This window comes from Rissa tridactyla, chromosome 3, assembly GCF_028500815.1.
Source record: "Rissa tridactyla isolate bRisTri1 chromosome 3, bRisTri1.patW.cur.20221130, whole genome shotgun sequence".
Classification (NCBI taxonomy): Eukaryota; Metazoa; Chordata; class Aves; order Charadriiformes; family Laridae; genus Rissa; species Rissa tridactyla.
In genome coordinates, this window is record NC_071468.1 from 14,267,416 (window position 1) to 14,281,025 (window position 13,610).

General features: G+C 44.0%; 1 protein-coding gene across 4 annotated transcripts in view; it reads right to left on the reverse strand.

Moving 5' to 3' along the window:
* The window catches only part of ALK (ALK receptor tyrosine kinase), a 327,314-nt gene that overhangs the window by 10,757 nt on the left and 302,947 nt on the right, over nucleotides 1–13,610 (reverse strand). For all 4 annotated transcript variants that reach the window (XM_054195890.1, XM_054195891.1, XM_054195892.1 and 1 more), the window contains 6 exons: nucleotides 12,350–12,448; nucleotides 10,402–10,588; nucleotides 8,151–8,241; nucleotides 7,161–7,225; nucleotides 6,122–6,251; nucleotides 354–451 (listed from right to left, as the gene is read on the reverse strand). In XM_054195890.1, coding sequence (XP_054051865.1) covers nucleotides 354–451; nucleotides 6,122–6,251; nucleotides 7,161–7,225; nucleotides 8,151–8,241; nucleotides 10,402–10,588; nucleotides 12,350–12,448 — 670 coding nt within the window. The remainder of the gene's footprint in view (nucleotides 1–353; nucleotides 452–6,121; nucleotides 6,252–7,160; nucleotides 7,226–8,150; nucleotides 8,242–10,401; nucleotides 10,589–12,349; nucleotides 12,449–13,610) is intronic.

The window sequence follows — 13,610 nt, forward strand, 5'->3', positions numbered from 1 at the left end:
AGCTCTCGTTCGAGAGGGAGAAGGAAAGGGTTCCAGAATAAGCAGAAAGAACTAAGCAAAATTCATGATGGGGAGAGCTTTGAAGACTTCTGTCACGAGATTGTGTTTCCATTTGCAGAGTAGCCAAACTCAGGACAGAGCTCAGGATCTTTGGTAAAACTACAGACCTCTGCAACCTGATTTATAGCAGCTTTTCTGTTAATTGCTTCTATTATTCTGATTTTATCTACCTTGTTTAAAGGTATCCAGCCACTAGAGTGCAGCAGGACATAAACATACCAAGCAGGGCATTAGGAGTTGGTGTTGGCCTGTATGCAAGCCATGCCCATGCTGACACAGACGTGTTCACCTACCTGTGAATGAAGTGGTTCTCCTCCAGGTACTGACACCCACAGGCAATGTCACGAGCCACGTGGAGCAAGTCCAGCATGGAAAGGGAGGAGGGCTGATTCTACCAAAAGAAAAGGGATAAACATGTGGTAAATGCAAGGACATGGCATGATTTGTCACTGATACAATGCTGGGAACTCTCCAACAGGTGACATAGCTCAGACGCTAACAAAGGGATACAAAAATGCACAAGAGAGTGTTCATATCCATGAACTATGCAAAAATATGCAGGCACGGTGTCATACAAATCCCAGGGACAGAATCAGAACGGATGGATCTGACTTTCCAGCTCCATTGGGATGCCCCTGTAAGAATTTCCCTCAGTTCTCATGGGAGACGCTTCTGAACTTTCAGCCTGATTTTTGAGGAGATCTGTAGCCTGACCTGGTCCTCACTCAGTTTCTTTGTATTATTGCTAGCTTCTTTCTAAAGTCACCTTGAACAATGAGAATGACATTTTGTATAATGTCATGAGTCACATTTGCTCTTTCCCTCCTCCACATCTGTGTAGGTTTTATCTTGCCCCTCAGAGCAGTGACACAGGTTTGCGTAGCCAACGGCTATGGAAGACTAAGGCTGCCAACTCCTTGTTCCTGCCCCTCTGATGAAGTCTACAGCCCTTGCCAGCAGCAGCCAGATGCTTTAGTGAAAAGGGCAGGCTTAGTACCAGCTCGCATTTGCCGGCCTCTGGAGCCAAACCATCAGCTTCTGCACTGAGGTGTGAATCAGTGATCCCTGCGGCCAGTCCTGTGGAGGAGGATGAAATCGTTGCTGCCAGCAGGGTGATGACAAACAACTGGGTGACAGTGATTGCTTACTCCACAGCAGCCATTTGCTAGCGAAGTGTTTATCTGTGGCCTCAGTTATTTGACCAAACGAGGCTATCCCACTCCCCACCTCTCTCTTACGACACCTGCCATTCTGCCCAGTGCCCATAAGGGACACCTGCCCATGGGTCTCTCCCACTGATGCACAAACCAGCATGGATTCTCCAGTGACAGGGACTGCTGGCTCTGCCAGCCTGTCTGTTGTGATGAAACATATCTCCAGACTGATGTGATGCTCTGCTGGCCATCCCACCTGATCTAAACCACTGCTAGGTGGGACTGGAAATAAGTCCAGGCTCTGTAGCAGGCAGCAGCCAGTAGTTAAACAGTGGGCACTGGCTGGTAAAACATAAAAAAGTCTTAACATCTTCTGAAGAGATTAGGAAAAACCTGGTCTCGATACTTGACTAATGACATACTTGAAAAATGCTGCATCTCTGTGTGAACACAGCCTTTTTTTTCAGCGTGGTGCCATAAACCAAAATCGTTTGTGACTATGTATCACCTGCCTATATTTTATTATTTACACAGTATACTTCATTGCATATATATATACTTAATTGATTCTTTAAAACACCGGACTGCGTCTCCCCCTAAACCTTTCTTTTTGTGGAGTAACCTTTTCCTGAAAACATAAAGCCTCTCCCCTCCTCCCCCACTTTTGTGGAGAGGGGGGAATAATCTTTTTTACCTCTGTGAGTTAAAGCAACTCACCAGCTACACAAGATGGCTACAGTAAGAAAGGATGCAGATGCTTTCTTTTTCCCTTTCAGGGCATAACCAAAGGGAAATGAATATCTCGATCTACCCATTCCCTCCTCTTCTGGGCAAAGGTCAGAAACCTGAAGTGAAAACTGAGTAAAAAGCCCAATTCTTTACTGTGCAATCGATTCCAGACCTGAGCTATAATGCAAGTCATTCAGGAGGCTGAAGCCACAAGCTGATTCGAACAGCATAGCTTTTTTCTCTTTTTCCCTTTTTTCCCCTTCCTTCCCCCCCTTGGATGAATTCCTTCCACCTTTTATTTGGCTAAGTACAGTCCTAAAACAGATGTGACTGCCCAGCCAAGGACAATTTAGCCATGTAATTTGTTTGAAAAATGGAGGTTTGGGATTCATTTTGCAAGGGGAGCAGCCTTGATACACCAAAGGACTCACTTTACAGCTTTTGCTCCCCAGATGAATGGACAATGCCAGCCGCAATGCACCGCTGCTCAGAGCAGTTGGCATGCTGGAAGCACTAGTGTGACACTTCCCTGGGTGAGGCTGAATCTTGCTAAAGATGAACAAAATTCTGTGTATTGTTCAGTGTAATCACTGCTCTGTGCAACACGCTGCACAACAAAAGGAGGGGAATCATTTATCCATATATGATTTATCTTCCAGAGCTGTTCTTTGATTGCTCTGCTGTGTGAGAGAAAGATCAGCGCTGAACTTTCCAGAACGGACAATTCTGCAACACTCATAATGAGCGAAGGCTCCGATTCTAGGCATCTCTGAATCTACCAGATTGCCTCTCTCCAGACGAGAGGGAAGGGATAATCCTGCAATAGATGTGAAACTTTATTGGAAATGGGACAGAGAAACCCTTCAGGGCTGTAAACCCTTGACCCATGGAGAGGTTTGAATCTGAAGCTTACAGAGTAGACCTGGCTGGCATAAACTGACAATAGTCCACAAAAGTAACTGGTATTGTATCAGTGATGTTGGATGAACATTTGGCTTACACATATGATCATTCTTGCTTAGAGTCCAGAAGAATCATTACGTGTTGGCTGAGCATTGCTTTCATTATTTACATGAAGAACACAGATGCTCAACGTGCAATAACCAGTGCTGGCAGTATTCTGATCTCCCATTAAGTTGGATACCACGTCCTGAGGCAGCTCTAGCTTCCCACTTCATGTCCCTTACGATGTCTTAAGTTCCCCCTTCCCTTGCTTCACGTTCTCCTCCACCTTTCCCTTTGCTCCCTTCCATGCTTTTCAGTGGCTGAGCACACAGCCGTATGTTGTGTGTGTCTTGCTGCTAGTCACACAGGTTCTCGCTGGCCAGTGGCAAGCCAAACAAGACAACTGTTGTGCTCAGTGGTCACTCTAGTGTAGAGCTTTCTCCTTCCTGGAGCCTTGGGAGATGTCAATGCCTTTGAAACCTCTATTAAATTTGTCTGAAACTGGCAAATGAATTTGAAGTTATGGCAGGTGAGCAGGGAGAGCAACTGGGGGATGAAGGTAGAGAATGAACACATACATCTTCCACCTTCTGCAATCAGGCTGAAAGCAGAAGTAGGTGGGAAAGACAAGGTAGTAAGAAAATAATCTGGAAAATCACAGAATGGCAGGGGTTGGAAAGGACCTTCAGAGATCATCTAAATAAATAATAAAAATACAACACTGGAAAAAACCAAGGGGAAATGACAACAGTAATTCATACAGTGCTTACTGCACAGTACACAGTGCACCTCTGTTAGTCAGCTGGGTCTTGTGCGTTCACTTAATTCCTGTTGGAAGCAAGGCTCATAGAAGCCTGTTTACTCTGCACTGTTCCTTGTATTTCCTTTCCCTTAACGGGACTGGAGAGTTAGATGTCCAGTCTGCTATGCCCACCTTCTGCCTGTCTGCCTTGAATGAGCAATAGGAAGAACACAGCAGCTCAGGGTTCATTAAGTGCAATGCAAAGATATAGACAGAAGTACTGACCCACGGGTCTTGTGTACAGAGACTCTGTCACACCTCAGGTATATGCAGAGGGTAAATCCACTCCCACAGCTGGATCTCATACTTCACAGAGCACAATGCTCCACACACATCTCATCTCTCATCAGTAAGACAGTCTCCTAGCCTCAGTTTCTGGGCCAGTAGTCAAGCATGTGCACCAGAGGCTGATTTCTCAGCACTCACAGGTGCCATTAGCCCCTCAGAAGCCGTGCCGGCAGCCAGACAATGAATTACACTGTCCTTCTTGCCAGGCATCCACCATGTGGTATGGTAGTAGAAGTGGGGCGCAAGAGGAAGGAAGGTGTTAGATGTGGAGCAGAAACATGTGGAACCGTGTCTGTACACAGTCTGGCTGTCCACATTCACCTAACTGTTAAAAAGGGACTGGAAACTGTTTTTCTGAATCAGTTCCAGCTTGCAGCTGCCCATCTGCATTTGAACTTCATCTTTCCCAAAGTGCGACAGGCATGGGACAGAGCAGGAAACAGCAGCATCAGTCCCAGGCCTGCAGGCAAGTTAAATGCAGGAAGAGGGGATGATCTTCAAGGTGCTGGGAACAGCCCCTGTGTGTAGTAGTAATTATGGTCAGTCTCAGATAACCTCACACAGGTCGGGAAAGACAATGAAGGAGGAGGAAAGGAAGGAGAGACTGTGAAGGCAGGAAGAGAAATAGCAAGGAAGGAATGTATGCTGTGCCTGGAGTGAACCATGCACCTTTTTCTGACAGTTTTCATAGGGGTTGCACAGAGCTACTGCTAACAGAAATGGAAGCCCTTGCGTGCAAGGAGGAACTCATGACTGTGGTAGGGGCAGACAGAAACAAACCCCTCAGATCAGAAGGCTCCCATGGCTGCATCCTATAAAGATTAAGGGCTTTTCATCCACAAAAGCAACTGGTTCATTTTACTGCAAGTAGGTAAAAATTCCTGCTGTTCAGGACTAACGTTCTTTGTGCTTCCTCACGAGACCCTGATCATTACCGAGCTGGCTTCTCTCTCTAATTTAATGAGCCAAAAAGATGCTCCCATTGCAAAGTGATTGATGACCTTGCTCTACACCTTCCCATTTCACCTGCCACTTCACACATCTAGCACAGCCTGTCCTGGCAGTTTTGAACAAAGCACGTGCAAGGTAACATACCTTGCAAGAGCCCACACTGCAAAACATGAATCTCCCCATTGACCCACCACCAAGTTCAGCCCATTTGTATGAGCTGGCAAGAGCATCTCTAGGTGCTACAGGAAGACGGTCTCTGTTTATAGAGACTGCTAGCTCAGATTTCAAACATCTTGACTTTCTGGGTGTTTAGCCTTCTTATCCAGGCAGGAGCCACTTTATTGCAATCTATCCAAGACTGCAGTGCTCCTGGGCAACACAGACCATTTTATATGTCTGAAAACCAGACTGCAAGGAAAAAATACAAAGTCAATCTGTTTCCAGATGCCTCGAGGAAGAATCTTATCTGTTACAGCCCATTTATGTCTCTCTCGTACTGATAAAATCCAGCATTTTGCCCTGTGTCAAAGAAATGTAGAGTATGAAGCTGGGCCCTGGTGCTAACTTCAACAACATCTGGGTGCCTTTGTGATCCAGGAGCTCATAGCAAACTTTATTTTTCTGAAGTACTGATTCCTCTCTAGAAGTTGTAATTTATTTCTCACGCATTTCTAACTGACCGTAAGTTCCTATTGATACTGATTTCAGTGAGAAAATCTTTAAAACTCTGGACTAAAGATATTTGCTATTAATTCAACAGCTCCAGGCCAGATTCTCTTCTCTATGTCAAACTTGTACTGACAGATATCCACAGAAATGCACCTGATCAGCAGTTTAAATAATGGATTTATCATTAATACCTTAATGCTTCTCCCCAACCCGCCCCCAGCTGGTATGAGGAAGGTAAGAGTAGAGTTTAACATCTGTTTTTAATATTTTGGTTTTTCTCTTTCTTTAGCTAGTATCTGCAATGATATGTAGCAAAGTCCAGGGATGAGGCACCTCTGCATAACCCCAGCAGCATTGTTCCCTGTAAGTCTGTGTCCGGCCAGAGTGGTCTTCTAGCAACGGAAATTTTCTGATCCTCTATAATGCTGGGAAATAGTAGCTGCATGGATCAGCTCTTTTATAGTTATGTATTTGCCTTGTGGCAGCAGCTTACTAAATAAAATTCAATTTTCTCTTTTCTTACCGGTCTAGGCCGCGTCTCTCTCAGGAACGATTTCAGGTCACCTCCAGCCATGAGCTCTAGCAGGATGAAACGGGGCAGTGCCTGCAAGCTCACCCCGATACAGCGCACAATATTCTGGTGGTTGAACTTGCTGTGGAAACAGGGAGACTCAACTATGGAGCATCTTTGATCCAAAAAGCACAATTACAGAAAAGAATCCGAATGTTTTGCTGTGGGGAATGTTTGGGTTTTTTTTTTCAGAATAAGTAACAAATCTCAAAGGCAGCATAGCTGGAAAAAGCTAAAGCCCTGCACTTTGTGTCTGTCTGCATCATGCAGAAACAGAGGTGGGGAAGGAGCAGCTTCTGGCTGCTTTTCTACCTCATATATTCTGCATCCGTTTTGGGCTACAGCAAGACTTAGGGGTCACAGGAAGCAGAGAATGTCTGATAACAGAAGTGTCTGCTCCTAATTTCACTGTCCAAGGGGCAGAAGCTGACCCAGGGCAGTTGTTCCAAATAATATACTGACATAGGAATTTGCTTGTGCAGGGGATATTCCTCAAGGTTTAGTCTCTAATATTTCCTTATTTCTCCAGACCTCAATGTGATAGGAAACTATTTCTGTGGATCCTAGGACCCAGTCACTGAGATGTGATGTGACAGCACCATCAGGTCAATGCTGTATGTTAGTTTTGAGTAGTTTAATCAAAACTCCTAAGGTCTCCTCTTACCTCATGTTTCTGATGTCTAAAAGAAATCAAAGGATTCTATTATCAGTTCTGAAAACTGGGCCTCAAGATTTTCAATTTGGATAATGAAAACCACTGTGGACTCCCTTGAAAATTCAGCCCTTAATCATCTGGTACCTCAGTTTCTTCATTTGTAAGAAGAATAGAAAAGGATTCTAATGCCTATCCTCTTCTAAAATACTGATAGCCATGTACTAAAACTACTGTATAGATGTGTTCATGGACATCATCTCTCAAAGAACCTTTTTTCCTCGCCGTTCTGGGCTTTGCAAGCCTACACAAGAGCTTGTTCATCTTATTCATACGCACCTAATAATGAGAGCTTCCATGAGGAAGTCCAGCTCATCTTGCTCCGAACACACTTCTGGCAATGTCTGGAAAAGAAAGAACAGGTGAGAAGGAGAATATATTTATACTTACAGATGTAGAACACCTGACACAATCAAAAGCGCCAACATTGTCTGCAGCAATTCTTGTTTCTCAAAAAGAAACCTCACTAGCTAGACCACTAGATAATAGCTAGACCATTACTAAACCAGACTGTGAAGCCTGTTGAAAGGTACAGATCAGAACACACGGCCCATTAATGCCACTGCCATCCTCCTCCCAGCAAAGGAAATAGCCCAGAGTGCACAGGGAACAGTGCTCAATATATGGGACTCTGCTGTATAGAGGACGAGGAATGAGAACCACAGTTCCTGAGCTCTCAGACAGTTCAATACTGCTACCTCCCAGCAAAACTATGAACTATAACCAGCAGTAGGACTGTGCTGCTATGCAACCTCTAGGAGAAAACAAGCTAGCTAGGCTGCTGAAGGCCTGGAGAACCCTACCAGGGTCTCTCAAGATTTAGCTTCACATCCGGTGCATATCCATCCTGTAATGGAGTGCTGAGACCCCTGGAAAACCAGCCATCTCCTACCTGCAGGCTCTTTGATACGTGTGCCAGCTGCTCTTGGCCCTGTGAAGACTTTTGGCCTCTGACTCAAAGGCTTTGGACAGGTTACAACACCAGGTGTAGCATGTAGAGGATGGACAGAGGACGGATTTATTTCTCATGCTTGCAGTCTACTGCAGCTGTATGGGAATACTTACAGACCTCTTTTAATAGTCTCACAAGCCCATATGCTACAAGTTGTACCATCGCTATGATGGATTAAAGTGTTGCAATAGAGCAGCAACCTTTCTAGCCACATCCTTCAGTACTATGGTAACGCTTAGTTCATTTTAATAATGCATTGGGACTCTTGGGTGAAAGGTGCATGAAACCATCATGATAACTCATACACTGTCACTTACTTTCACAGCCACCTGCAAGGGAGTGGGGTCGCTGGGGATCCCTGCCACCTGACCTTCATATACCTCACCAAAGGCTCCGTGACCCAAACCCCTGGACAGACCAGAGAAGACAAGAAGGTTTTACTACAGAGAACACACATTATAACACTGTGGTCACAGCTCACAGAACGGGCTCACAATTTTCATGGTAGTGAAGCAGGGAGAACTGGATATTGACACTGATGATACCACTCCTCACACTACGCAGGGGACCAGACCTTGACGCGATCTTTCCTGGACCTACGACGTATTTAATTGGAAGGGAAAGCAATCCTCAAAAGTTAACAGTCCCCAGTGAAATCAAATTGCTGGATAGCACTGTGTAATGGATAGCACTCTTCTATGGCTTTGGTGTCAGTGCTTTAGTGGTGAGTGCAAGATGGGTCTTAAGTTTTGGTGTTCCCACACCCTAAACACATTAACAGTTCCCATGATGTTTATGCATCACCTGAACAAGAAACTAGGAAGCACAATGGTTCTCAAAGGACCTGAATTGTAAACCAAGTGTCTTTTCCTGATTTTTTTTGTGATTCTGGGTAAGCACCTTAGCCAGTAAATGGTGATGATAGTGCTATATAAAGCACTCGGCTCTAGGAATTTGTGATGAGGATTGTTTCTGGCACTGATCGTATTATGAAATTTACAGTTTTATTTTGAATAAGGGTACAAGAAAAAAAGAAAGGAATTAAAGTAATCACACAACAGATCCTGTCCCCTGCCCTTGTGATACCGATTTTGCACACCTGCCTGTTCAGTGTTCACTTGCTTAACGTTAAGTCAACCGGTACAACAATAGCTATACCACATGCGTCACAACAACACAGCGAACTCTGTCAGAGAATGAGGCTGCATCCCAGATCCTGAGTCCCTCTTAACACTGCATGGGCTGTGCATCGGGCAGTAGCAGTTTGAGCCTCTAAGAGACATTCCTGCACCTCAGTCTGGGTAAAAGGCTCTCACTAAGGCTCTCTTCTACAACATGTGCTTTCCTGGTAGAGCCAAGTTTGGCCTGAGAGATGCACTGATTCTGTTCTCTGGTCTATCAATGGACTGTTTTTGCATGGGCTGTTGCCCTCCTGCCTGTTCAAAGAGGTGCTGCTAAGGGCAATCCGCTCTGCTGTTGCATAAGCTGCATCTGGAGTTTCGCCGGGATGATGACCAGTCTGGGCAGTGAAACCACAGTGAGGACTTGCGTTGCCTGTGACTCAACCACTTCTTCTTGTAACATTTTGTAGGTATCATCTTGAGGCAATATTCTTGGGTACACCTCACTAACAGTACAAACTGAGGGTATAAAACAGATCTCTACAGCTCATAATTCACCCTCCTCCCCAAAAGCCCACCTTCCCTGTCCTTATCAATTCCCAGCTGTATCTTCTGCTCTCTGCACCTTGCCACACTTCAAAAATCTTTTCAGAGCCCAAGTGACAAAGGCAGCAGCAGCACAGGGTACAACGGAAGCTTCCAGATGCAGTCCAGCAAGATGTGCAGGTAAGGGGGGATAAGATAAGAGACAGCACAACACTGCAGACTGCATAGACTGGTCCGAGCATCATCTTTTTCTAGCACCGTAAGCTTCTTGTGTAAAACTGCATGGCACCAGGGTCATGCCACATTCACAAGTGGCACACACGATATCCTGCAGCAGAGCAAAGTGTGAAAGAACTCTGAATTTTCAAGTTTTTCTTAAGAGACTTTCAAACTTTCCAGAAGTTCTGATCTAGACATGACTATCCTGGTGGCTTTATATTCCTGCCTTTTTAATACTGTCTGTCAGTCTCAAACCCATTGCTTTTCCTGCTATTGTACTTAAGGATGTAATTGTCTTTACCAAAGATCCCACCAAAGACTAAAAGAGCCTCCTACAAGCCTTGGCCTTCACAGCATTTTATCGGTTAACACTGAAAATGGGCCATTCATTGCACAGTTTGCAAAAGATGTGTCTGAATTACTGGCGATGACTCTTCAGTTCCTCTCATAATTCCAGAACATTAAAACTGCACCTGTAAAAGGTCAAGGAGACTGCTGAATTCTAGTCCCCTCCACACAAGCCTAACTACTGCAGCTTTTTTTTCTAATGAAAAGGGGCATGAGTCTAAAAGTACGAGAATTTGTACGTGCCTGCACAAAGACACGAGTTCACATCTGTGTAAGAGAGCCAGCACACGTGAGTGTACAGTGTGAAGCATGGGGAAGGCAAAGACGAATTTACCGGATGAGGGAGATGTTTTTTCGAGGCACCTCTTTAAGGTCACTAATGGATGTGGTCTTTCCTGCAAAGCAGTAGTTGGGATTGTAGTCTGTCATGATAGTGGAGGTACGCAGCTTGCTCAGTTTATATTCTGGGCTCTGTAACTCCATCTGCATGGCTTGTAGCTCCTGGTGCTTCCGGCGATATACTAAATATGGAGAACACAGAAAACCAGAGACACAGATTGACTCTGGAACAGGACAGCAGCTGTGCAGCATGCCTCACTGGAATTTGCTGTGTGTCAAATTTCAGCAAATCAAACCAGACACTGACACTGTCATATTTCTGTGCATCGAATAATTACAGATAGAAAATGGAATCTGAAGTTATTCAGGAACATTCGATTTACACGTCTTATGAAGAAACAGGCTTGCTCATAAACTGTTTGGAAGAAGTAAAATGAATGTCACTAAGAGATCTCTGATTTCACAGTTATGAGTTTTTTGTTTTGTTCTATTTGGTTTAAGTGGACCTTCTAAGTATGAGCCCAGTTCCAAACTTGAGGGAGTCAGGGTATAACCAACTTTCCTAAATCATGTCAAAGCGACTATAATCTAAAATGAATTATCGCATGGTATTGTTCAAAATGGATAGACTAAACTGTTACCTCAGAATAACACATTGTACATAAAACTAGCTCACTTTGCAAAACTTCTTCTGTTTCTAAACAACAGAGTTGGACTAAATTTGAAACCAGTTTATGGTAGTGTTATACTCCTTGAATCACTTGGCTGATACTTCTAAAACGTCATTAGATATCACACCTTGAAGGAAGACATCCTGTGGATATTCCTTGTAATAGTAATTGATATTGCAGTATTTTTTTCACAGCAAGATGCCAATTGTGAGCAGGTTAAATCACTATTACCCTTACTATTGATTTCTGTGGCAGCTGGATTGAGCCCGAAGACTGTGACAGTAATAGCTATTGCATCTTCTCCAGCAGATGTTGCTCAGGGGAAGAATTTAAGGGGTAAACATGCACTTGCAAAGGCAGACAGATGTAATGACCTATCCACAAACCCTTCCTGTCCTCCATTTTCCTCCTCATTGCTTTTGCTTTGATTTTTTAAACCACTGCTCTTTCCTGAGATGGCAACGATAGGCTAGTTGGATGGAAAGAGGATTACTCTTCCACTCCCTGAGAAGTAATTAGTAATTTTAAAGGGCTACTGTCAGGCCAGAAATCATACATGTAGGGCCATGTGTGTGCAACTGATAACTCCTGAAATTCTTAAAAATGAAACAGCTGCGCAAATCTAATTTAATAGCTGCTGTTTGCTGCTCCGAGTACATCCCTCCCCTCCCCCAGACTATATCCAGTGTGGACAAAGAAAGGTGGCAGAGCTGTGGTTTGAATTCCTGGCCGCTTTTCATTGATTCAAATCTATTCCGCTTGCAATCGAACGCAGGTGAGCAATTGTTTAAAATAAGAAAATGAAAGGGTGAAAAGTACCTTTTTAGAATTCCAAATAAAGATGCCAAGAATGCCCACATCATACCTAGTAGCAGTTTGTAAAAGGGGAACCTATGTCAGAATTTCAAGCTGAAATGTCATACATTAAGAGGCTAAATCTGTATATAGGCCGCAAATAAAGAAGCTTGCTTTTAGGCATTAAGCACCAACAGCTCTTTCAAAACCAGTGGCAGCTGTGTTCTGGCAGCTTTACGCTACAACACAAGCAATAATGTCTCTTTTGAGATGCAGTCAGTAACTGAAACCTCCTCAAATTGGTCATTGTGGTTAGAAACAACGACTGAAATCTAAAGTTAAGGCATGTGTGTGGGAAGGTGTCATTAAATACAGCAGCAGCTAAAAACCTGAATCCTTTTGCCTCCCAGGGCCCAATTATCCCTGGCTCAGATCCAGCCCTCATATGAAAATATCTTTTTGCAGAGAAACACTCACCTATCATGATTCCTGAAAAAGCCAAAATTAAAGCAGCCACCAATGCTGAAGTCACTACGGACAAGACCAAGGAGAGGGGGAGATGAACCACTGGCTCAGCTGTAACAGAGGCAGGAGAAGAACGAATTACATGTTTGAAATGATCTTCCAACAGCCACTTTTTTTGCAGACAGATTTTTCTGTTTTTCCTTCCATTTACTCATCTGCTGCTCCTATAGTGTAGGAGCAACCTCTGGCATGATCAGTGCTCAGGATCTATGACCTCTAATACTTCATTGTTTGACTTTCCTCAATTAATATCAACCCATTAAAACAGATGGTTTGCTATCAGCGAATTAACATGTGCACTCCCTGGGTATGAAAACAAGACCATAAAAACCAGGGGCAGGAGGTTGAGGAGGTGGAAAGAACACTACATTGCCAGGGTTAAAGTGCTGCTATCAATGCCAAATCACAGCAAAAGCAGAAGGAGGACTGCAATATATCACCTCCTAAATGCATCTAATCCAGGCAGAAAAACTTGTTAACAGCAAGCGTAGTACAAAGTATTCCATAGCTGCATCCTCACTCAGGACCACCAGGCGTTCAGTGACTATCTATTAAGGTTTACTTCACCCTGGCAAAATGACCATGCTTTTCACCCATTTTACAGGTGAGAGTGGTAAAAATACAGAACAATTTTCCCATGCCAGTGACAAAGCTGAGAGCAGGATTCCAAAACCCCGGAGTCACTTGCTCTAACTGCTGGGCAAAAATATGAAGGAAACCTAGTAATGGAGCTCTGAACACTTGTTTTTTAAAGTAAGGCAAGTACAGCGCTGTCTTTAGTTTTCCTCAGAGATCTCTCATGTAGAATTTCTTATAGATTCTGCACCTTACATGTCCAAATCCACAGGAACTATATTCTCCTTCACCTTGTACATTTTTTTGGCTTTTAAGAGGACTGACCTGGAATTTAAGTTTAGCTGGAAAATTCCTTCAGTGAGCAAACTTTCATGATTTCAGAGCAGACTGTGAGCATCAGCGCAACCAGGCGCAAAATCTGACTCTCCTCAGTGCTGCCCGGTATACCAAACGTATACTGGAAAGCAAACCAGCAATGCTAATCTGTGCACCATTCCTCAGCACTGATGTGCCTATATCCCAGCAAAATAACTCTGCAGCATATACCAGCGGGAAAGAAGGTAACATTCAACGGAAGCCATTTTTAAGAAAGACTAGATAACACTTTCAGGATGTCTTACAGTCCAAACTACAGGTT